Raw genomic sequence first — 22,646 nt, 5'->3', positions numbered from 1 at the left:
CATTTGGTCAAATTCAAAGTGAGCACAGCCCTATGAATCACTATGAATAACTATTCCAATTCTTGTTATGGCAGAAAGCTCGCATACATGCTCACAAAGGATATGTTAGAATTTTCAATGCAGCATTATGGGTAGCAGCAAATGAAAAATGTTTTTAAAGCACTCCAGATGTTCATCGTTAAGAGAATACATAAATAATGTAGTGTAGTATTCCAGGAAGGAGTACTACAAATACTACCCAGTGGTTAAAATGAGTGAACTGGGTATGTGTTTATTAACATAGCTAGATGTCAATAACAGGCAAATAGCAAAATGTCACAGAGTAAACTGAAACACACACAAAACAATCTTTATGTTGTTTTCAGACACACAAATACATAGTGAAACTAGGAAAACACAGACTAGATACATAGCAGACCTCTTGACAGGAGGCAGAGGTGATGGGCGTCAGAGGTATGGAGGGAGGGTGCAGCACAGAACTGGGGAAAGAACATTAGAGACAATAGTATAATGGTTGAAATTTTCTTTAATCCAAAGAACTAAAATACTAACATTTGTTTTAGGTGGCATTATGTGGAGTTTTATTACGTTATCCTCTGTACTATTCCATAATTTGCTGGTATTACTGTTTATAATGCACAAAGAGTGGCTGAAAGGAAATATTACAAAATGGTAAGAATATTCTACTCTGGGTAATGAGAATAAGACTTTTCTTTTTGGCTGCTGCTGTACTTAACTTTGTCAATTTTTCAAAAAAGCATACATTGATTTTAGAATTGGGGAAAAAATCTCCTTGAACAGGAAAAAAAAATACAAGTGGTGATTAGATTCCATATAGTTCTGGTTCACAGAAATATCTAGTGACAGGATTTTGAAGGTTTTTACAAACGGACACTTGTACTCTCGCTCCTTTAGTAAAGTACTCTACAAGTTCTAAAAAACAAAATATAAACCTAATTCGAAACCCCTACCCTTTTACATAAAATATTAATGTACCAATGGAGAGAACAAAACGTGCTTCTATAAACAAGTCTAGTCTCTGAGAAAGCATAAAGAAAGGAGCTCCATAATGGCTACAGAGTATTCATGCTTTCACCATCATCTATAGTATAAGAAAGCCTTGTAAGAAACGAATTTGATGTGCATTCCAGTATGAGTTTTTATATTACTGTTGTTTTTATATTATTGTGGCATTTCATTTTTTTTTTTTTTAAAGATTTTTATTTATTTGTCAGAGAGAGAGAGAGCACAAGCAGGGGGAGCAGCAGAGGGAGAGGGAGAAGCAGGCTCCTCACTGAGCAAGGAGCCCGATGTGGGACTCGATCCCAGGACCCTGGGATCATGACCTGAGCGAAGGCAGACCCTTAATGACTGAGCCACCCAGGCATCCCTATTGTGGCATTTCAAATTGGAATAGAACCAGAAAGTAGTAAAACCTATCACTGTATTCCATTCCATCAGAAAACAAAATTGAAACTTGTAGGAGTAGACTTGGGAAAACCTGTTATGGGGTACTGAATATCAGTACCCTAAGTGAGACGGTTTGGGTTAACACTGAAGAACTTGAGACAGAGAGGAGTGGTCAGGTTTTGGATATATTTTGAGGGGAGACATTTTTAGGACTCTTGGTGCATTTTATTTGGTAGTGATTATGGCCTGAAGAATTGAAAGGAAGACAGGATTGGAAGATGTATTTAAGTTTATACTATAAAATTCTGAATGATAAATTTAACAGAACCAGAAAACAAATTATTGCTCACATGTTTCTGCATATCCTGGGCAAGACTTGCATTTGTGGTCATCATCAACAGAGCACAGTGATGACTTTAAAGAGAGTTACCAGAAACTAGTATTCAGAAGAGGCAGGATGGATAATGTAGTGTCATGAGTGATGGTGTAACCAGCATTAATAAATGGTCCCAGGGAACTGCAGAGGCAAGATGATCTACATTAATAAGCTAGTTGTAAAGAGCCATGGTATTGTGAAAAAAAAAAAAAAAATGGAAACCTTTATTACAGTAATGGATATTGGTCAAATAATTTAACCTCGCCAAACCTCAGTTTTCTCATCTGTTATTGTCTCAAATACAGAGTAACTTCAATTGGCAAAAACCTGCAGGTCCACTTTGCTGGAGGGTGCAGAGAAAGAAGCCAAGAGCCACGCTCAATGCCTGGCCACAGCAGGCATTGTGCTATAAACTGAACAGGAGAAGTTTCACTTGATCATGAAAGGAAAAAAGGAAATAGTCTTAGAAGCAACCATAATGAAATGAAAAATGCACAAAAACAGAACCTCTTTCTAATGAACAGACACGAAAACTTAAATGTTGATATTGAATAATGACATGATAACTGAATAACTCCTATAGCAACAAGAGGTGGTCACGTTCAGGTAAAAAAAAGACCTGTAAAGCATTATATACGATGTACAACGATTTAAGTCCATAGAGAGACTACAAGAAAAGAAGCATACAAGTGAAAAGAGATGGGTCAGAATGTTAAACTGTCTTCCCCCGAATATTCTCCTACCATTTCATAGCTACTCCATCAACAGTCATTCTTATTTGTCTCAGCTCACAAACACAAGAGGGGACTTAGGAATGGGACCCCCTAACCCCAGTTAACCAATCAGGCGAGCCAAATCAACCTAGCAGTTAGCAGGGCTAAGAGCCAGAAAGCTCTTTCACCAGAAAGCTCTCCCATCTACAACATGCAATACTGACTTCAAAATTGAAGTAGCAGAGGAAATCATCATCCCCAAGTTTCCAAAAGCACCTTACCAGGGTGATATCCCGGGACGCTGCGGCCGCGCTCATGTGCAGACTCGGCTGCCTCACCGAACTGCTGCAGTCAAGGGCTCGAGCGAATGTCCCCACAGCACTGAATAATCCACAAAAACAAAGAGGAAAAACTAAGGCTCTGTTATTTTTTTTATGTTAAAAAAAACAACAACACAGAAAACACGCATTTGGGTAGTGCATGCAAATTGTAAAAGACAAGTCGGCGGTGAGGATCCAGGGGCCGGAAGCTGAGGTCTGAGTGTGAGTCTCAGCCTTGTCTCCAATGCATGCTGGGCCTTGGGCAGAGACAGCACAGTTTCCTCCTGTGCAAAGAACAGTGTTGGCCAAGAAGAGCTCTATATTTGTCTCCACTACACCTCCCTTCTGGGGCAGCGCACTCATTTCCTTCTTGCTCTTGGTGCGGTCATTCAGGGATGATCTCGAGTGGACCGCACGAGGCAATTTGCCTTGGCCACTTCAGAGACAGGGGACGGCACACTGATGAAATCAACCTCTGCCTGCATCTAGCAATCTCAGAAATTTGTCATCCCTAAGTATACCAGCCTCCAAGAGGTAATCCTCTAAACAGGCTGCAGAGGATTATTTCCCATGGTCTTTAGGGCTAGGGCTCATCTTGGGCAATACTTTTCTTTACACAGGAAGACTGGTAAATTTACACAGATAAATAATAAACATAGCTGTCAGGTGGATACATGCTCTGGAGAAAAATAAAGGAAAGGGAGAAGAAAAAAAAGTCAAACCAGTTCTTGGATGTTTGAGAATCAAATATCAAATAAAAAGTATTTTCTATAAGATTTAAGCATTGACAAGCCAATTTACTATATATGGGTCATTATAAGGAAATGGAAAAGAAGAGATTTATGTGCCATAAAGAAGGGAAAGACCCATTACGAAATGCCACAGAGTAAACAATTTGGTATTGAACTGTGCTCAAAAAAAATGAGAAGTAAATAAGCTGCAGAGTTTGACAATTACTGCAAAACAAGCTCTGACCACTTTTTTTAGCCCAAATTGTGAAATCCCAATAACATTCTTTCCTTGAAATGAAGTATCATCAATTGTAGCAACCTCTTCCTATGAGGGCTCAAGATATAACAGATTTCCATTAAAACAAAACAAAACAAAACACAATTACAACACTTTTTTTCACTTAATGATTCAGAAGGCCTTCCCACAGGTAAAGCATGAAATAAACATAAGACTGGCTGTTGCTGTTTGTTTCATTTCATTCCCCTTCCCTTGTTGTCTGTATTTTAAGCATGTTAGCTGAGGGAGAAATTTTTTAAATGTTCTAATTAACATATAACACAGGCGCACAAAAACACACACCGTACAGCTATGCAGTAACTGCAAAGTGAACCCATTTATGTCACTAACACCCAGGCAAAGAACAGAACGCAACAGCACCCCAGAAGACTCCTCGTGCTCCTTTCCGATCTGTACTCCCTTCCTCTTCCCAAAGGAGAACGATCATAACGGATTCTAACCCCATGGGTTAGTTTTGCTCATTTGAGAACTTCATAAAGGTGTATACTATGTACTCTTTTCACATCTAGCTTCTTCTGTTCAAAATACGTTTGTGGACTCGTGCATGCTACTGGTTATAGCTGCGTTCCTTCATCTTCCGTGCCATGGAGCGTTTCTTTGTACGATGCCCCATCCCCAGCCCCACTCTACTGCTGATGGACATCTGTGTCCAGTTGGGGCTACCTGGGTAGCGCCATTGATGCCATCTGCGTATGTATCTTTTGGTGCACAGCCGTATGTATGCATGTCTGCGGAGTATACACTCAGGAGTGAAACGTAAAGGATGTGTATGTCTCTGACAGCAAAGCAGCTATACCAACTTACACGCCCACCCGCACGACAGCTCATGCACTGCCTTTTAAATTTTAACCATTCTGGTGGGAAGTGTAATGGTATCTGGCTATGGTCTTAATTTGTATTTAGAAGATCTTTTTTAAGACAAAAATTGAAAAAGGCACCAGATGTATCTCTTTGGTGTCTCTCATGCTGGCTTCAAGGAAAAAGGAAATGTTATGGTCCATGGCAATCAGGAAAAGGAAAAAACAATGAAAATCAAATCTGAAACTGCAAGGTCTACTAAATAACCCCAGATCTGGGTAACCTGTCTGGAGTCTCCAGGCCAGTGGTTCCACCAATGATTCATTTCCACTCCCAAATCTTCAATCCCATCTATCCACTGGACTGGCTTCCCCAACAATGTACTTCAGGCCCCCATCCGATCACCAGTGGCTACGTGTGTGGGCGCTGGAGTCTGAAGGCCCAGCCGCCAACATGATGTGTGACTTCCACGGAGACAGGCACTATGGACAGTGCTAAGGTGGACTCAGGCCCTTTTTTCCTTTGTGTTATGATAAAAGCTCAACAGAAAATTAGAGAACATAATGAAGACCCTTCTAATCATGTCTATATCTATCTGATTCTAATATTTTGCCATGTTTGGTTCATTTTTTAAGGAAATAAATATTAGAAATTTTAAAGCCTCCTATACACATTCCCAAAACTCATACATACATATAATAAGCATGTGTATCTATATGCCCGTTCATGAAATAAGACATTGTTTTTACATTGTAAAACTTTTTATAAGTGATCATACCGTGTGTATCCTCACTCAACATTATTTTTGAGATTTACCTATTTGCTATATATCCCTCTAATTCATTCATTTTCATTGTTGTAAAGTAATATTCCACCACTGAATATGACTCAATTCATTTATCAATTTTTCCACTATTTACAATGCTATGATAAACTCATTTACCTTCTGCTTTGCAGTAATTCTCCCATGAGCATCTTTAACTTTTATAATTGAAAAATAAAAATAAATTTTTGTCCCACTCATTTTCTTAAAGGGGGTGGGAGGGTGGGGGTGGTGGCAACCCAGTCAGGCAGCCAGGCTTAAAGCTCTCAAAGGAAAGCCATATGCTTAGCAATAGGCCCTACTCATATGCAAGTGCCATAAGAGGAATTCGAGGTGCACATTATTACTGACACCTGATAATCCTGATCTAGAGTAAAAGAGATAACTGCTCTAATTAAAGAGAAGGGATTTCAGGTGTTGAATTTCATTTATACTGTTCCTTAGTGCTCAAATTTTTACAAGAAGCATTTATTATTTTTCTTAATCAGTAAATTAATAAATCTATTCTCAAACAAAAACTAATGGTTCATCATATTTAGGAAGTGGTGTGATACATAATTAGGTCTTCTTACATAACTAGAAAAAGAACACAACCAGTGGAAAAGGTAGAATACAAGGAAAGGAATATACATACACCTATAAATTCTTTTCTAAAATGAAAAGATATTTCTTGAGTCAACAGTGCCATACTTACCGTGCTACAACTAAAAACTGGTCAATCTGTCGATCTGTAAGTGGGCTATTTGGATCCCAAACTTTAACTTCCAATTTGGACTGTTCCCTCTCATCTGATTCTCCTGTCCGAGAAAAAAGGAAATGGAGTCTTGTTACTTAACAAAGCAACTGTCACATACGGTGTTGTGGTCACCACAGCATTCACAATGTAAGGTTAATGTTTGTGGTTCTGGTACATTCTTTCAGACAGCAGATGGACAACACTTTGTAAAGTGAACTGATAATAATACAACCAACCAACCACATGAGATCATTTAATCAGTAACCTTTATTTCCTGAGTACCTGCTGCATGTGTGAGGCACAAAGCCTCATATAGAGGGATATAAAGACAAAAAAGGAAACACTCCTCCCATGAGACACTTTCACTATGGTAAAACTAACGCATAAGTAACTATGAAACAAACAAAAAGAAAGAGATGTCATAAGGGACATACAGGAATGGCTGTTAAGTGGGGTGCCTGGGTGGCTCAGTCAGTTAAGCATCTGACTCTTCGTTTTGGCTCAGGTCTTGATCTCAGGATTGTGAGATGAAGCCCCATGTCAGGCTCCGTACTAGTGGGGAGTCTGCTTGAGACCCTCTCTCCCCCTCTGCCCCTCCTCTCCTTCCCTCTCTCTGAGAGAGAGAGGGAGAGGGAGAGAGAGAAAGAGAGGAAGGAAGGAAGAGAGGGAGGGACAGAGGGAGGGAGGGAGGGAGGGAGGGAGGGCAGGAAATGAAAGGAAAGGAAAGGAAAAAGAAAAAAGAAAGAAATGGCTGTAAGATTCTGAGGATTAGAGAAACCACTTCAGACTAGTTAAGGAATGATGTCATAAAGGGGGTGGCATATCTGCTAAGAAGTGAAGAGTCTGAGGGGCACCTGGGTGGCTCAGTTGGTTAAGCATCTGACTCTTGGTTTGGCTCAGGTCATGATCTCAGGGTCATGAGACCGAGCCTGCATTGGGCTCCACACTCAGCACAAGTCTGTTTGGATATTCTCTCCCTCTGTTCCTCCCCCTGCTCGCACTTTCTCTCTCTCTCAAATAAACAAATAAATCTTGGAAAAAAAAAAAAAAAGAACTGAAGGATCTGAGTGCACTGGCAAGGAGAAGGACTTAAAGAAATGAGAACGTGAGCAAAATCATGTGGCTTTAAAATGTGATAGAGAGGGGCGCCTGTGTGGCTCAGTCGTTAAGTGTCTGCCTTCGGCTCAGGTCATGATCTCAGGGTCCTGGGATCAAGCCACACATCCGGCTCCCTGCTCGGTGGGAAGCCTGCTTCTCCCTCTCCGACTCCCCCCGCTTGTGTTCCCTCTCTCGCTGTCACTCTCTCTGTCAAAAGATAAATGAAATCTTTAAAAAAATAAAATAAAATAAAATGTGATATAGAGAAAAGCAGCTCTTTTTGTCCAGAGCACATTAAGAGGAATGGGAGGAGATAATGAAGAGGGTTATGAACATACTACTGAAGATTCTACACAGATTTTATGGCGAGGTAATGAGAAGCACTAGCCTTTTCAGTAGGAGAGTGACAAGACCAGAACCAAACTTCATATCTCACAGTTAGCAATGGTATGTGATTTGCTCTACAGAGCTACCTGACAAAGACAAAATACGGCACTGACAGTGACGAAGGAGAGCAAAGAAGAGATCTATGTGGCGGGTAGATTTCAAGTCTTGAGAACTGGTAGTGCAGGCATGAAGAGAAAGCAGGAATGCTAGCGCAGTGAGGGCTAAGGAAAAGACTGACAATAATGCAGGATGCTTTGTTTTAGGAACCTCTCTCAAGGAAATGTAACCATCAGGCAGGATCTAATGTCCAGAGAAAGGATAATAAAGGAAAAGAGACTTGGGAGGCAACTGGGAGTTTGATTTATAGCCATGGATTTCTCATTAGGCTGGGGGCTGGGGCTGGCTTTGTTTTACTTTTGATCACTGCATCTATAACATGGGGCAGAGCGCTTGGCACTGATGATACACTCTAAAGCTAAACATCCCTGGTGACTGACTAAGCCTGGTTATGAGGCTCTACTGTGCTCAGTCCTAGTAAAGGAGCAAGCAGGTATCAGTGGCTCAGCAGGAGAAAGGGGGCAGGGGAGGGCGGCAGACCCAGCCTTTCCACCTGCGGTCTCCGAAGTCAGCCACCGCTGTCAGGGTGGGGCTTGCCCAGCTTGCCCCTTGTTCAACCACAGAGCCAATCTCCACCCCCAACATAAAGAAGCACAAGCAGAACAGAGCGAGTACTAGGCCAAAGAGATCTAAAGTGTTTGAAAGGATTTCATTTTTTATTGTTTTTGATTACAATTCTCAGCAATCTAAGCCAAGACATTCAACATTAGCTAAGTTAAAACACAAAAAATTTGCAATCTGCATGAAACCTGAGAAAGTAGAATGACACACTTACACTTCCCTGTAATCTCTGAATAATAAAACAAGATAAATCCTAATAGTAAAATGGTTAAAAAAAAAAAAAAAGATAATGATGATAAAATGAAATCAAGATGATTAAATGACGATACTATTCAGTATTAAGTCCCTGTTACACTATATACTCCAGAATGTCATGGTAAAACTGATCTTTACTTTCAAATTCAGGTTAGTTGATACATTTCAGTCTCATCCATATATTCTGCAGCATACAGCAGAAAGATAATTCAGGGGGCGCCTGCGTGGCTCAGTTGGTTAAGCGACTGCCTTCAGCTCAGGTCATGATCCTGGAGTCTGAGGATCGAGTCCTCTGTCGGGCTCCCTGCTCAGCAGGGGGTCTGCTTCTCCCTCTGCCCCTCCCCCTTCTCAGGCTCTCTCTCTCTCTCTTTCACGCTCTCTTTCTCAAATAAATAAATAAAAATCTTTAAAAAAAAAAGAAAGATAATTCAGTATAAGAATTCTAAATAAAATTGCTGCAAACAATAATAAAACACTCCTGGATGCATTCATACTAATACTTAAAATGCAGACAATGCCATGGGATGAGAACAAAAATAGCAGCAACAACAACAACAAAAGAATAAATGCAGAAATGTTCCATATCAAACAGTCACTCTCAGCTAATGAGAATTTCCCATTTTGGGTTCACCATATAATTAATTACATTTATATCACAGTGTGATCACTTCTTCACAGGGGAAAAACTTAAGAACCTCTTTTATAAACCTATTTAGAATCTATAAAACTAAATTCTCAGCCAAGCTAGCAATAATCTTTGGAATGCTCTTAGTTAACTGTGGTATGAGCCAGAGACAGGACCAAGATTAATTTCATGATCTGGTCATGTTCACTGTAGTCAATGTAATAATCTCACTTCCCATCTCCATTTATGATAATCTGCACAATTCCAATCTAGTCCCACACCAGCCCATGACGATCTCCCTAATCTCTGAGTTCTTTTTTTTTTTTCTTAATTTTTTTTTTTTTTTTTAAGATTTTTATTTATTTGACAGAGAGAGACACAGCGAGAGAGGGAACACAAGCAGGGGGAGTGGGAGAGGGAGAAGCAGGCTTCCCGCTAAGCAGGGAGCCCAACGTGGGGCTCGATCCCAGGACCCTGGGATCATGGCCTGAGCCGAAGGCAGACGCTTAACGACTGAGCCACCCAGGCGCCCCTAATCTCTGAGTTCTTAAAAAAAAATGTATTTACCAACTAATTGCATTAGTGTATACAGCACCTTGTTTTTGCTTCATAAGTTCTTCACAATTTAAAAAAAAAAGGAGATTCAGAGGCACCTGGGTGGCTCAGTCGTTAAGCATCTGCCTTCGGCTCAGGTCATGATCCCAGGGTCCTGGGATCAAGCCCTGCACCGGACACCCTGCTCGGCGGGAAGCCTGCTTCTCCCTCTTCCACTCCCCCTGCTGTGTTCCCTCTCTCACAGTCTCTGTCTCTCTGTCAAATAAATAAATAAAATCTTTAAAAAAAAAAAAAAAAAAAAAGGAGATTCAGCAATGATTTTAAATGTGATAGCCCTAACCCTCCAGCTATATTTTAAGATTTCTAGAAAATATGGACAAGGAAGGAAGGAAGGAAGGAAATATGGACAAAATACTTCTTCAGTATTACCATCTAAGAGCACATGATGTTGTTCAAAGACCCTGAAGAACTAAAGCTGTATGGAACTCATCCTATAGGACCTTTCCTAGACAACTGGAAATATTCTTTGTTCTAAACACAATTCATTTTCACTTCCTTTGTACCAATCATCAGAGTACTATACTTTTTATGTTATATTTAATTCAGAACCTCACAAGGATGCCATTTGTCACCATTTTTATTTAATATTGTTCTGAAAGTTCTGGCCAATGTTTTAAGTTATGAATCAAAGGCATAATGAGTTAAAAAGACAAATACGTGAGATCTAAAGCAGAGAGTGCAACGGTGGTTACCAGAGGCTGGAGGATGGGGAGATTGGGAAGATGTTGTTTAGGGGTAGAAACGTCCAACTAGTAGTTAAGTAAGTCCTGGAGATTCAATACATAGCATGGTGATTATAAGTCAACAATACCATAAACTTCAAAGTTGGTAAGAGACTTAATTCTTCCCACAACAAAAAAGAAATAATTATGTGATATGATAGCAGTGTTAGCTAAGCTATGGCAGTAATATAAAAATTATATAAATTCAATATATAAATTCAATATATATATAAATTGTACACAAACTTACACAATGTCATATGTCAATTATATCTCAATAAATTATGAAAGAATAAGTAACTAGAAAGGCACAATAAAAGTAGAATATAAAAAACTCAAGTGCCATTCCAAAGAAAATATAATGTAAAAATATATTTTTTTTATTACAGCAACAAAAATATAAAACACTAAGAAATAAAATTGGAGTTTTGTTTTTTTTTTTTTTTAAAGATTTTATTTATTTATTTGACAGACAGAGACAGCGAGAGAGGGAACACAAGCAGGGGGAGTGGGAGAGGGAGAAGCAGGCTTCCCGCCGAGCAGGGAGCCCAATGCGGGGCTCGATCCCAGGACCCTGGGATCATGACCTGAGCCGAAGGCAGACGCCTAACGACTGAGCCACCCAGGCGCCCTGGAGTTTTGTTTATATAAAGAAATTACAAAACTTTCAAAGAAGATAACTTGAGGACAAAAAGACTAAAGATTTAAAATCCTAAGGCTATCTTTTTTGTACAAGTACCCCAATAGGTTAAATTCCACAAAATTTAATTTTGGAAGCCAATAAAATAATTTGAATATTAATATCTGCAAATCAAAGAATATTATTATGAAAAGAATAATAAAAGAATTGACTAAACTGGATGGGATTATAATATATAGCAACAGTAATTAAACAATGTTGTCCTGGTACAAAAATAATGAAAAGCATAGAAACAGACTACATCACACAATCACTTGTATTTCAGAATTAAGTATTATTATAATAACATAAATATTAACACAAAAATAGCATTCACTGTTGACTATTTGCCAAGAGCCCTTACCGCAGGGTTTCTCAGCCTCAGCACTATCGACACTTAGGGATGAGTAACTCTCTTTGTGGGGGTCTGTCCTGTGTATTACAGGATGACCAGCAGCATCCCTGGCCTCTCTACTCGCTAGATGCCACTAGCATCTGTGCCCCACACCCCACTCCCTCCACCAGCTCTGACAGCCAAAAATGTCCATAGACACTGTCTAATGTCTCCTGCCCCTGGGTTGAGAATTGCTGTTCTACATGGTTGCAATCAACAGGCTGGTGTGCTTTAGCTAACATCCACCACATTGTTGAAAAGCACATCCTGCAAAATTACACACTAGAAAAATAGGGTTTATGGGAAAAAAAAAAAAACAAATAAAACTGTTTTAAAACAAAACTTTGAAAACCTATTATACTTGGTAACCAGAGTATTTAAAAAAAAAAGTAATATTCATTAATAAAAATACTAGCACAGTTAAGTCTCTACCGCCATTTGCAACAAAACTAAAGGTTGGTTCTTGACCCTTTATCTCCTTAAACCCCGGACTCACACTTCTTCCACCGCAATGTAGGTCAGTGTATACAGTTTCTACAAAATTAAAAAAAACAGGGTTTCTTCTTAAACACTGGGCGAAAAATCTGCAAGCCCCCCTTCATCTGGGACTCTTAAGCTTCCCCATGTAGTTTTACCATAGTGAAAAGTGCCACAGATTTTGAGGCCACTAAACCAGCCACTACTTGCACTAGAGGAAAGCCCTTCTTGTAGAATTTCCATCTTTTTTCTCTTCAACTCTCTTTATCTGTAAGAATACTTGCTTCCCCAGGGCTCCTGGGTGGCTCAGTCGTTAAGCGTCTACCTTCGGCTCAGGTCATGATCCCAGGGTCCTGGGATCGAGCCCCACATTGGGCTCCCTGCTCAGCAGGAAGCCTGCTTCTCCCTCTCCCTCTCCCCCTGCTTGTGTTCCTTCTCTCGCTGTGTCTCTCTCTGTCAAATAAATAAAATCTTTAAAAAAAAAAAAAAAAAAAAGAACACTTGCTTCCCTGATTGCTGGGGAAAGTCTCCTATAAATTGACCCAACTTCCACACTACATTCATATTTCCCTATTTATCAACTGCATATGAACTAATTCAAATTTCAAAAGCATATATTGTAGCAGAAGAGACTATACTAATTTAATTCTTTAATTCTCAAAGATAGATACTGCCCGAAATCCCCAAGTATCCACAAGAGTTATTTAATTAGTAGCAGTAGGCAGTGGGGGCCAGGCGAGAAGCAACTGCAGCAGCGAACAAGGAGAGTCAGGTGCTTTGAGAAATGCTTTACAGGAATTACTTCATCGGATCATCACAGTACTAGGATGTGTGCACATACACTCTCATTAAAGAGGAGAAAATGGGAACTTCAAGGGGTTAGTTTTCCCCAGGTTACTCAGCTAAACTGATTACTGCCAGGTTTTACCCAAATCTGTAAATCCAGTCATTTGAGTTTATTAATTTAATGTTATAATACTTTTTAGCAGTTACAAATTTTAATTTAATACGTAAACAGATTTTTCTTAAAATTTCAGTATTACAGTGAAATAATACAGTGAAGAAATCAATCAAAACTCCCCACCAGCACATCTTTTTTCAATGCAAAGTTCGCTAGGTGGTTTATTCAAACTCAATAAAAGATTTAAAACCTCAAAGAAACTTTTACCTTCCTTTGCAAACTACATACCGATCTTTCTAGATCTCAAGAATTTGTTAGATGGTGGGCAGCCATAAGTGAATTTAAAAATTCTGAAGCTACAAAAAGATTTATTCACTAGCAAGACAAATGCCGCAACAATGTCTTAGAATCCATCAAGACACATTCACAAACAAAGCAAGCCTGGAATACATTCCGGCCCGGTGCTGGCGCTGCCACCTACTCAGGATATTAATTCAAGTTCTATATCCCATGCCAGTGCAAATCAGAATCTGGCCACTGGTCAAAACGTACCCACTCAAGAGTATCAAAAGGGTTAGTAAATCCAAACTGCAGCAAGTCCTAAATATCTGTTCTTGAGTATGATATTTCTGCTATTTAATTTCCCTGCAAACAGGTACTAGCTACGATAGGAGTTTCTATGATGGTAATGTCCATGTTTTCCAAGACTGGTTTAACTGCTGATGACCTATTTGCCACCCTACACCCTTCTCCCCTGAAAATATATTAATTACAAAAAAGAAGGGGGTTCTTTTAATCTTGCATCTAGTGAGTTGCCTGATTACAAGTGAAATGAAACATGCTGGATATGCCAAATGTTTTAAGCTGAAATAAGAATCCAAAGTCACTTCTTCATTTATGATGAAAAATATGGTGTTTTTCTTTGTTAAAGATGAATACTTACAGCTAACAAATTATAAACTTAAAAATAAACTTAACAAGAAATGTATAAAATCTATATGACTATATCAAGAAAAATAAAACAAAACCACAAGACCCAAAAAAGTAGCCTTGAACAGAGAAAAACACATCCCTTATTTCTAATTAAGATTTTTCAAAACCATCAAAAGTCTGTTCTCCCTAAATTAACTTAAAAATGAACTGAAACTCCAATAAACATAGTAAGGAAGATTCAAGCTGATAATAAAGTTTATTTGGAAAAATAAGAGGAGAATTAGCCTCACCAGATTATTACCACACACTACAAAGTCACTATAATTAAAACAGTGAGTTACTAGAATATTAACAAACCAGTGAGACAGAATAAAAACCTCAAGACAGACCCATGTAGACTCATAGGAATAGACTCAATATTATGAAATGACCAGTCACCTCCCAAAGTAATAGAAAATATTAATACAATTACAATCAGAATTCTAATGAAATCTGGGAAGAAGAATTTGACTAACTGATAAAAAAATTCAACAGTCAGAAAAAAATCTCTGAGATACCTCCGCACCCTGCCCCCACCAACACACAGGAAATTTTAAAGAACAATGAAGGGAAACTTACCCTACCATAAAACATATAATAAGAGATAGATAAACTTGGATCTATCACACAATAAAACACTGAACATAATTTCATGGATCTCAATATAATACAGTTACGTAACAAACAGGGAGAACGTATTAAATTAGTAACAGTGTTTGACAGTGAGCAAGGAGGGATGATCTGAGGGACTACTACTTTTTGGTTTCAGCATAATTGCGCTTTCTACCACAATTCCTATTATTTTCAGTAAAGTAATTTTAAAATCTAAAAAATGGGAAGAAGCAAAAAGAATATAGTGGAGCCCCATTGTTAGGCTATGTAGCAAAGGGACTTTGTCCTACGCACTTCTAACTGTGTGGCTTCTCTGGCGATTCTGGGTGAAGAGACAGGACTCTAGGAGGGGAGTACTGAACAGCAGCCTTCAGCGTGTCCTTCTCTCAATCCAAAGGTTCACTGGGGTATCTCGAGAGATCCAAGAGGCCTTCTCTCCTACCTCACCGACAATAACCTGGCTTTTCGTATTTTATTTAAGGTCATACTGTGTAGTGTTTCATTAGGGGAAAGTGTTCTATTACCTAAGTAAAGTTTATAAACCACCCACCCAGAAGACTGCCAGTAGAAACACTATGTTAAAGGTAATTAATACTTGTTAAAGAACTATAAAAGATCTATTACATGAATGAACATTTAATCACATTTTCTAAATACAAAGTATGCCTTTCTCAGATAACTCCCCAAATGCCACAAGCTGTTAAGAATCATTCCTCTTGGGGCACCTGGGTGGCTCAGTCGTTAAGCGTCTGCCTTCGGCTCAGGTCATGATCTCAGGGTCCTGGGATCGAGTCCCGCATCGGGCTCCCTGCTCAGCGGGAAGCCCGCTTCTCCCTCTCCCACTCCCCTGCTTGTGTTCCCTCTCTCTCGCTGCGTCTCTCTCTGTCAAATAAATAAATAAAATCTTTATTAAAAAAAAAATCATTCCTCTCTTCAAAAAAAAAAAAAAAAAAGAGAGAAACATTCCTCTCACCCAGAAGAACTTCAAGTCCATTTTGAGAAGAACTGTAGAATAAATTATTGCATTTTATGTATCATTTTATTTCCTAAAATCATTTTTTAAAATACTAATCTAGGTAGATATGCTTTCTAAATTATGTAACTTTAACCAGCTTTTATGCCTTTCAGGGGTAAATACCATATTTAAAGAGTCTTTCAGATAAACAGGATCTTGTGAGATTCTATGATCTGATTCTTCTGCCCACTGTTACTTGAAACATCCAACTTCATTACCTGGGTTCAACATTTATCCATGAGCAATACACAAAAGTTTCCAGGCTTTCTATACACCAAGGCTTATGCTCAGTGCTTAAGGGAGAACCACACAATCAAAAGCTCAGATGTTGATTTTTAAATTTCTGAGGTCAAATAATAAAAATAGTATAAAAGAAAAAAAAAAGTATAAAAGATAACATGAACGACCTATCTGCACAGTTCTAAGATGGGAGGGATGAGAATTCAGGGAGGAGTGACAAAGACTGCTTAGAGGATGCAGGACTTGGGCTAGGTGCCTTATGCACACATGGGCACAAGGGACCTTCCTGGCTTTTGGCTTGTGCACAGATGGACTTGCTGAACTATCTCACTAGGAACATATACCTCTGTTCAAAACTACAGAACTGCACACTAAAAAGGGTGGGATGTACTTCATATAAATTATACCTTAATTAAAACAAGGAAAAAAACCCACCTGTAAATGACTACCTGGAAGACAATTAATTCGGCATTTTATATAAAATTTCAAACACACATACCCTATGACTCAGCAATTCTACTTTATTTGCCAGTTATATCCGGAGTACAAAATTATCCATTATTCACATTACAGCATTGTTTGTAAAATTTAAAAATCAAGTTTTTAAAAAATAAAATCATATTTAGTGAACAAGTACTTAGGTACAGTGATCTAAGTCTAACATCAAACATTAAGGACTAAAAACATAAAAATTACTTCTGGAAGATAAGTTGATTTGTACAGATAAGAATGCCAATAAATGTAATTTCTCAACCTATAAAAAACTGGTTCATTACTCCCAGTCTGTTCAAAATCATTTCCAAACACAGGTGAGCAAAGACACAGCGTTCTTTTCTTCAAGCTTACTCTTTACTGACTGACCTTTCCTGGTATTTAAGTTCATGAAAACAAAGATGTCTGCGGCCTGGCGTTACCGACAGCCAACCCCTGACACCCGCACGCTACAGTTCACAGACTCCTTCCTGAGTATCTGTTGATTTGACTTTTCTGCACACATTTTCTTAGAAGTTGGCAAGGTAAAGAGAGAAGAACCAATGGAAGAACTCTCTACATCCAACATGGGGCTCAAACTCACGACCCTGAGATCAGGAGTCACACACTCCTCTGACTGAGCCAGCCAGGCGCTCCTGGAAGAACTCATATGTTTTAATAATCAGAGGGCAAAAGTAAAAGTGGAGGCCTTCTGTAAATAACGCAAATCATGAAAGGCCTTAAAGGAAAAGACTAATAAATTCTAAATTTCTGTATGACAAAAAGATAAATAAAACATTTAAACTTAAAATCACTATTATTACATTTTGGTGGGGAGCGCCTGGGTGGCTCAGTCATTAAGCGTCTGCCTTCGGCTCAGGTCATGATCCCAGGGTCCTGGGATCAAGTCCCGCATCGGGCTCCCTGCTCCGCGGGAAGCCTGCTTCTCCCTCTCCCACTCCCCCTGCTTGTGTTCCTGCTCTCGCTGTCTCTCTCTCTGTCAAATAAATAAATAAAATCTTTTTAAAAAATAATAAAAAATAAATAAAATCACTATTAAAATTTATTAATGAAATAATTAAGTGTATGTGGGGGGTGTTTGTAATACTTATAGACAAAGGGTAAATACTTCTGTGTTTGTTTACCTTTAATAGTCAAAGAATTCTTGCCAATACATAAAAAGATAAATAGCCATGTAGAAAAAGCACAAGGACTTTAAAGAAGGAGGGCTAAAGATAACTAAGGCAAGCAATAATCTCAACTTCAAAATAAAACAAAAAACCCCTAAGACAATGACACATCAAAATGTGGGGAAAAAATGGAAGGTGAAAAAAATCCCTCACAATCAGCGTTGGTGAAAGCACCTGGTTCTTTTGTACGCCGAGTAACCCAGCCTTTTTGAAGAGCAAAGGAGCATTTTTAGTATGTAAAATGTATATACCATTTCACTTCCAAGAAGTCATGCTTGAAAAGATATTTATGCAGCACAAATATAAGTTTTCTAGCAGCATCAATTTGTAGCATCAAAAAATGTAAACACCTAACAATCTATCAATAGGGAACTGGAAGAGGGAATGACAGTACATTCCTAAGACCTGCGGGGTCACTGAAAAGAGTAAAAGTCACTCTACTCCTGTGCAAAGGTGCTAAAGAAAGATACACTGTTAACCGAGAAGAGCAGTTGCAGATCATGTGCAACATGGCGGGAGCTGCATGTGGACCAGTCCTGGGTGGGGGGCAGGCCAGTGTGAACATACCCAAAACACCACAGGCATGAAATAGGGGTTTGCAATGAAGGAAAGGGGATGGTGTTCGTTTCTTACATTATACATTGCTATGTTTTATTTTTTATTGTTAGGAATGTTTTACTTTGGGGCGCCTGGGTGGCTCAGTCAGTTAAGCGGCTGCCTTCGGCTCAGGTCATGATCCCGGGGTCCTGGGATTGAGCCCTGCATCGGGCTCCCTGCTTGGCGGAGAGCCTGCTTCTCCCTCTACCTCTGTCTGCCACTCTGCCTACTTGTGCTCTCTCTCTATCTCTGTTAAATAAATAAATAAAAATCTTAAAAAAAAAAAAAAAAAAAGAATGTTTTACTTTTAAAATCAGAAAATAAAGGTTTTGAGTGTACAGTTATAATAGGAGAAAGGAAAGTTACGTCCTAAGAAGATGTTTTTAAAATGTAAAGCTCTGAATCTCTCCAGTACATACACTACCCAAATTAGCCCAAATCCCCACCAAAATGTAAGTGCTCACTAGATTCCAGGCCACCTCAAAAAGATGACTTAGGGGCACATTCAGGACCTCAAGGGATGTATGTGTCACATTAAGACGTAAGTTCAACAATATGAACATTCTTAAAGTTGCATTTAAAAGGACGGGGGCACCTGGGTAGCTCAGATGGTTAAGTATCAGACTCTTGATCTCAGGGTTGTGAGTTCAAGACCCACGTTGGGCTCCGTGCTGGGCCTGGAGCCTACTTAAAAAAATAATAATATAATAAAATTAAATTAAATTAAAGGAAAACACAGCCAGAGAACTCCTTAAAATGTAAAATAAACAAACAACTGCTCAAATTATTTTCTGTTGCTATTTGTTGTATTTCTGTAAGTGGAAGAACTTATAACTTTTAAACTTCAGCCTAAAAGTTTCCTTTCCCAGATGAGGAAAAGAATATTTGAGTTTCAAGACACATTTGTTTTCACAGCACTTGAAATCCAAAGGAAAACATACCTTCTAAGAGCATCTCTGGAATGTCTGCTTGATATCTAGGCCCCACTCTGATTTCACCTTTGTCAGCTAACAGTGTTTTCACTGAAGGGTCATAGACCAATGAGTAGAAAAAGGTGTCCTGAAAAAAAAAAACGACAGAAAATATTTAGGTAAACTTAATTCCTTCTACTTTTTATAAAGCAATCAGGCCAATATCATGATAATGAAACCATAAACTTCAGAGAGTATGTAAGATTTTATTTTGGTGAATAAATTCATAGATCTTGAAGAAAAAATGTTACTGTCATCATGTAGAACAGCATAAAATTAAATCAAGCAAAAATAAATAGCTTACAATAAAGGTAGACTATAAAGTTTTGCTGTTCATTTTAGTCTAAAAGAAAACCATTTAACTGCTCTAAAACAAGATTCTGAAAAGCTAGCAAAGCTAAGTTGTAAGTCAAAGTAAGACACCTGCAATCGAGCAATCATTTCAATCTCTAAAGCCCACACCAAACAAATAATGAGGACACCAGGCACTGTTACTTTTAAAGTGTCCATACACATTTTATCAAAATGATAGAATGCATACACATCTCACATTAAATAAAGTTTAGAAAGTTGAGCTTACACGCAGTTTACTTAAATTAAAATGTCACATTGTATTATTTAAACATTTATTAATTCTAAGTCTGCAGTTCTCTTTTAAATCCTGAAGCACTCATATTTATATATAAATAGGTATATATACATACCTATACCTACCACTACCAGTACACCCACTAACTTTTCAAGGTCCTTTAAAATGCAAAAAGGCCCTAGTTACTGAGCCTAAAGGATAAAATGGCCAGGCCACCAGGGCTTTGCTGAATTCTGCAAAACCACTGGATGTCTTATAAAGTCTTGTCGCTGCTTCCTGCTATGACTCTGAGGGTCCTCTACTGCCCGACTCTCTGCATTTTATCTTGGAGGGGCCTGTTTCTGCCATCAGCACTTTACCAAGACCCTGGTGAGCAGGCTGCAAATAAGAGATAACCTGCCCGATTGTAAAGCTTTCTCCTTTCAGGATGTTACAGACTGTGATAAAGGGAAAGGAGAGAACTGGACAAGGTAACACCATCCCACCAGAAACTGAGCTGTGTTTTAATCATGGGTCACTGTCAGAAGAAAAGCTTAAACAATAAAACTGCTAAGAAGACACAACAATGTGACAATTCATGCATATAAAAAATGCTACCTAGGGAAAAGAAAAATCTGCAGAATATATAAATCAACCTGCTTAACAGGTTGATGGGGGTGATCAATATGTAATCAGAATTATGTGTTTCTGAAGACAGGAGCAACAAAGAATGCTAGTAGCTGACTAGAGCCACCGCCACGCCATCGGCTTTAAAAGAAGACACGCTTCTGGTCACTTTTATTCTGAAAAATATGTTAGCAGAGTGTTCTATAAAAATAGGATTTTGCCATACTTGACAGTAAAATGAGATGAAATTATTATTTAGGGTCACATAGGTTGCTTAAGACTCCTTAAATTTGGGGTGCCTGGGTGGCTCCGTCAGTTAAGCGACTGACTCCTAATTTCAGCTCAGATCACGATTTCAGGGTCGTGAGTCTCACATCAGGCTCTGTGCTGAGCGTGGAGTCTGTTTAAGATTCTCTCCCCCTCTCTCTTCCTCTGCCCCTCCCCCTGCTTGCACTCGCTCACATGTGCTCTCTCTAAATTTATATGTGCTGCCTGATATGGGAAATTGTTTAAAATGTAAATATAATTTTTCAAGAAGTAAAAAATCGTGATTAGAAAGTTGTCCTTTGAGTTACCATCTTCAAATATGCCAATCTCAGTATTTTAAAAACCAGACTTTCTCAAGGATGGTCTTATAACAGATAAAGCAGTAAAAAGTTAAAAAAAAAAAAAAAAGTGTTTTTCAAATTGAAAAAAGAATATAACATAAGCAGTTTTATTTTTACTAAACTCCCTCTGAATAAAAAAAAGTTTCCTCAAATACACTGCCAGAGACGTCAGTTCCTCTCCCAAAGACTGATGCAGGACCAAGTGCTTAAAAATCAGTGGACAGGAAAAAAATCCTAAAGACCTTTGCAAATTTTCATCTCCTACCATCCTTAGCATATAGAAATTGCTAATAACAAATCAGAAGGCAAAAATACTACTTTTTAAAAAATCACACTGTTGGGGAACCTGGCTGGCTGGCTCAGTCGGTGGAACATGTGACTCTTGATCCTAGGGTTGTAGGTTCGAGCCCCACGCTGGGTGCAGAGATTACTTAAAAATAAAATCTTTTTTAAAATTAAAAATTAAGGGGCACCTGGGTGGCTCGGTCTGTTAAGCGTCTGCCTTCAGCTCAGGTCAGGATCCCGGGGTCCTGGGATGGAGCCCTGCATCAGGCTCCCTGCTCCGAGGGGAGCCTGCTTCTCCCTCTCCCTCTGCCTGCCACTCCCCCTGCTTATGCTCTCTGTCTCTCTGTCAAATAAATAAATAAAATCTTTAAAAAAAAATTAAAAATTAAAAACTTACACTGTCTTAACAGTCAAATACACCAGTAAAATACACTGAAACATATCAATGTTTCCTCCTTTTATTTCTGCTTCTGTGAACTAATGCTAATTTCTGAGCATTATCTTTATGCATATTATTATCCATATGCTGCCTGACAAACACTACTATGTTCTTTTCTAAATTTCATACGTGTAAGTTATAAAGACTATCAACATTTTTTCTGCCTTGAATATTTACTTCCTCTTAATTTTCTCTATTATATTTTCTAATGTACAATAGTTTCACTTGTCTGCATCAGTCTTTTGTAGTTATGCTTTCTTCATTTGAGATGAGGGTACACTTTTAAGTATAATAAAGATTTTCTCAAAGAAAATATATCCCTTTAATTCCTTAAAAACACACACACACATATATAAAGTACATATACACACACATACATACATACACACATACATACAAAAAATAAAGATTTGGGAAAACAAAAATACCATGAAACTATAAAGGTTAAATACTAAAACATCAACAGTAGAAATTTTCCCGTTGTGGAATATTCTCTTTAGAGGAATTTCCTCCCTCCAATGAAGCATATGCTCTCATTCAACTTGTTAAAAAATGTTTAAAATGTTTCTTGTTGAAGTTTACAGAAAGAAACATTTTTAGTTGACAAAGTTTATTGGGATTTTAGGAAAGAAAGCAGACCACCATTTAAGATCTCATCTGGAAAAAGTCTAAAAGAAAAACTGTTTATTTGAAAAACAACAAAAACAAAAAAACAGGGAGGAGTACCAAGTATACGAAAGTCACTTGTTTCATAAAGCCAAAAATAGTTCTACTACCAGCTAAATCATCATACTGTATAAAGCCTTTCATTACCAACTGAAAAAAAAACAGACAGAAGTTTTTGCCAAATGTTCTCAGTTAACCAGAAAAATAAAATTATCTAAATGTATTCTAGTCATTATGCTTTTATATAATGCTGCTCTCCCGGTGCAATAATTTGGTGCAAGAAGAAATAAACTCAAAGGTATGGGCTTCATGTGAAATCGGGGGGCTTGGAGGGGGGGGGACACAAAAC

General features: G+C 38.4%; 1 protein-coding gene across 10 annotated transcripts in view; it reads right to left on the bottom strand.

The window, feature by feature from the left end:
* MTA3 (metastasis associated 1 family member 3) overlaps positions 1–22,646 on the bottom strand; it is a 231,789-nt gene that overhangs the window by 82,354 nt on the left and 126,789 nt on the right. For all 10 annotated transcript variants that reach the window (XR_013441677.1, XM_078056247.1, XM_078056248.1 and 7 more), the window contains 3 exons: positions 19,075–19,192; positions 6,164–6,266; positions 2,781–2,880 (listed from right to left, as the gene is read on the bottom strand). Coding sequence is in view for 9 of the 10 variants with exons in the window: in XM_078056247.1 (XP_077912373.1) it covers positions 2,781–2,880; positions 6,164–6,266; positions 19,075–19,192 (321 nt within the window). In the remaining variant the exon portion in view is untranslated. The remainder of the gene's footprint in view (positions 1–2,780; positions 2,881–6,163; positions 6,267–19,074; positions 19,193–22,646) is intronic.

This window comes from Halichoerus grypus, chromosome 10, assembly GCF_964656455.1.
Source record: "Halichoerus grypus chromosome 10, mHalGry1.hap1.1, whole genome shotgun sequence".
In the NCBI taxonomy this organism is placed as follows: Eukaryota; Metazoa; Chordata; class Mammalia; order Carnivora; family Phocidae; genus Halichoerus; species Halichoerus grypus.
The sequence above is the reverse complement of the archived record's forward strand: the minus strand, read 5'-3'. Positions and strand labels throughout refer to the sequence as shown.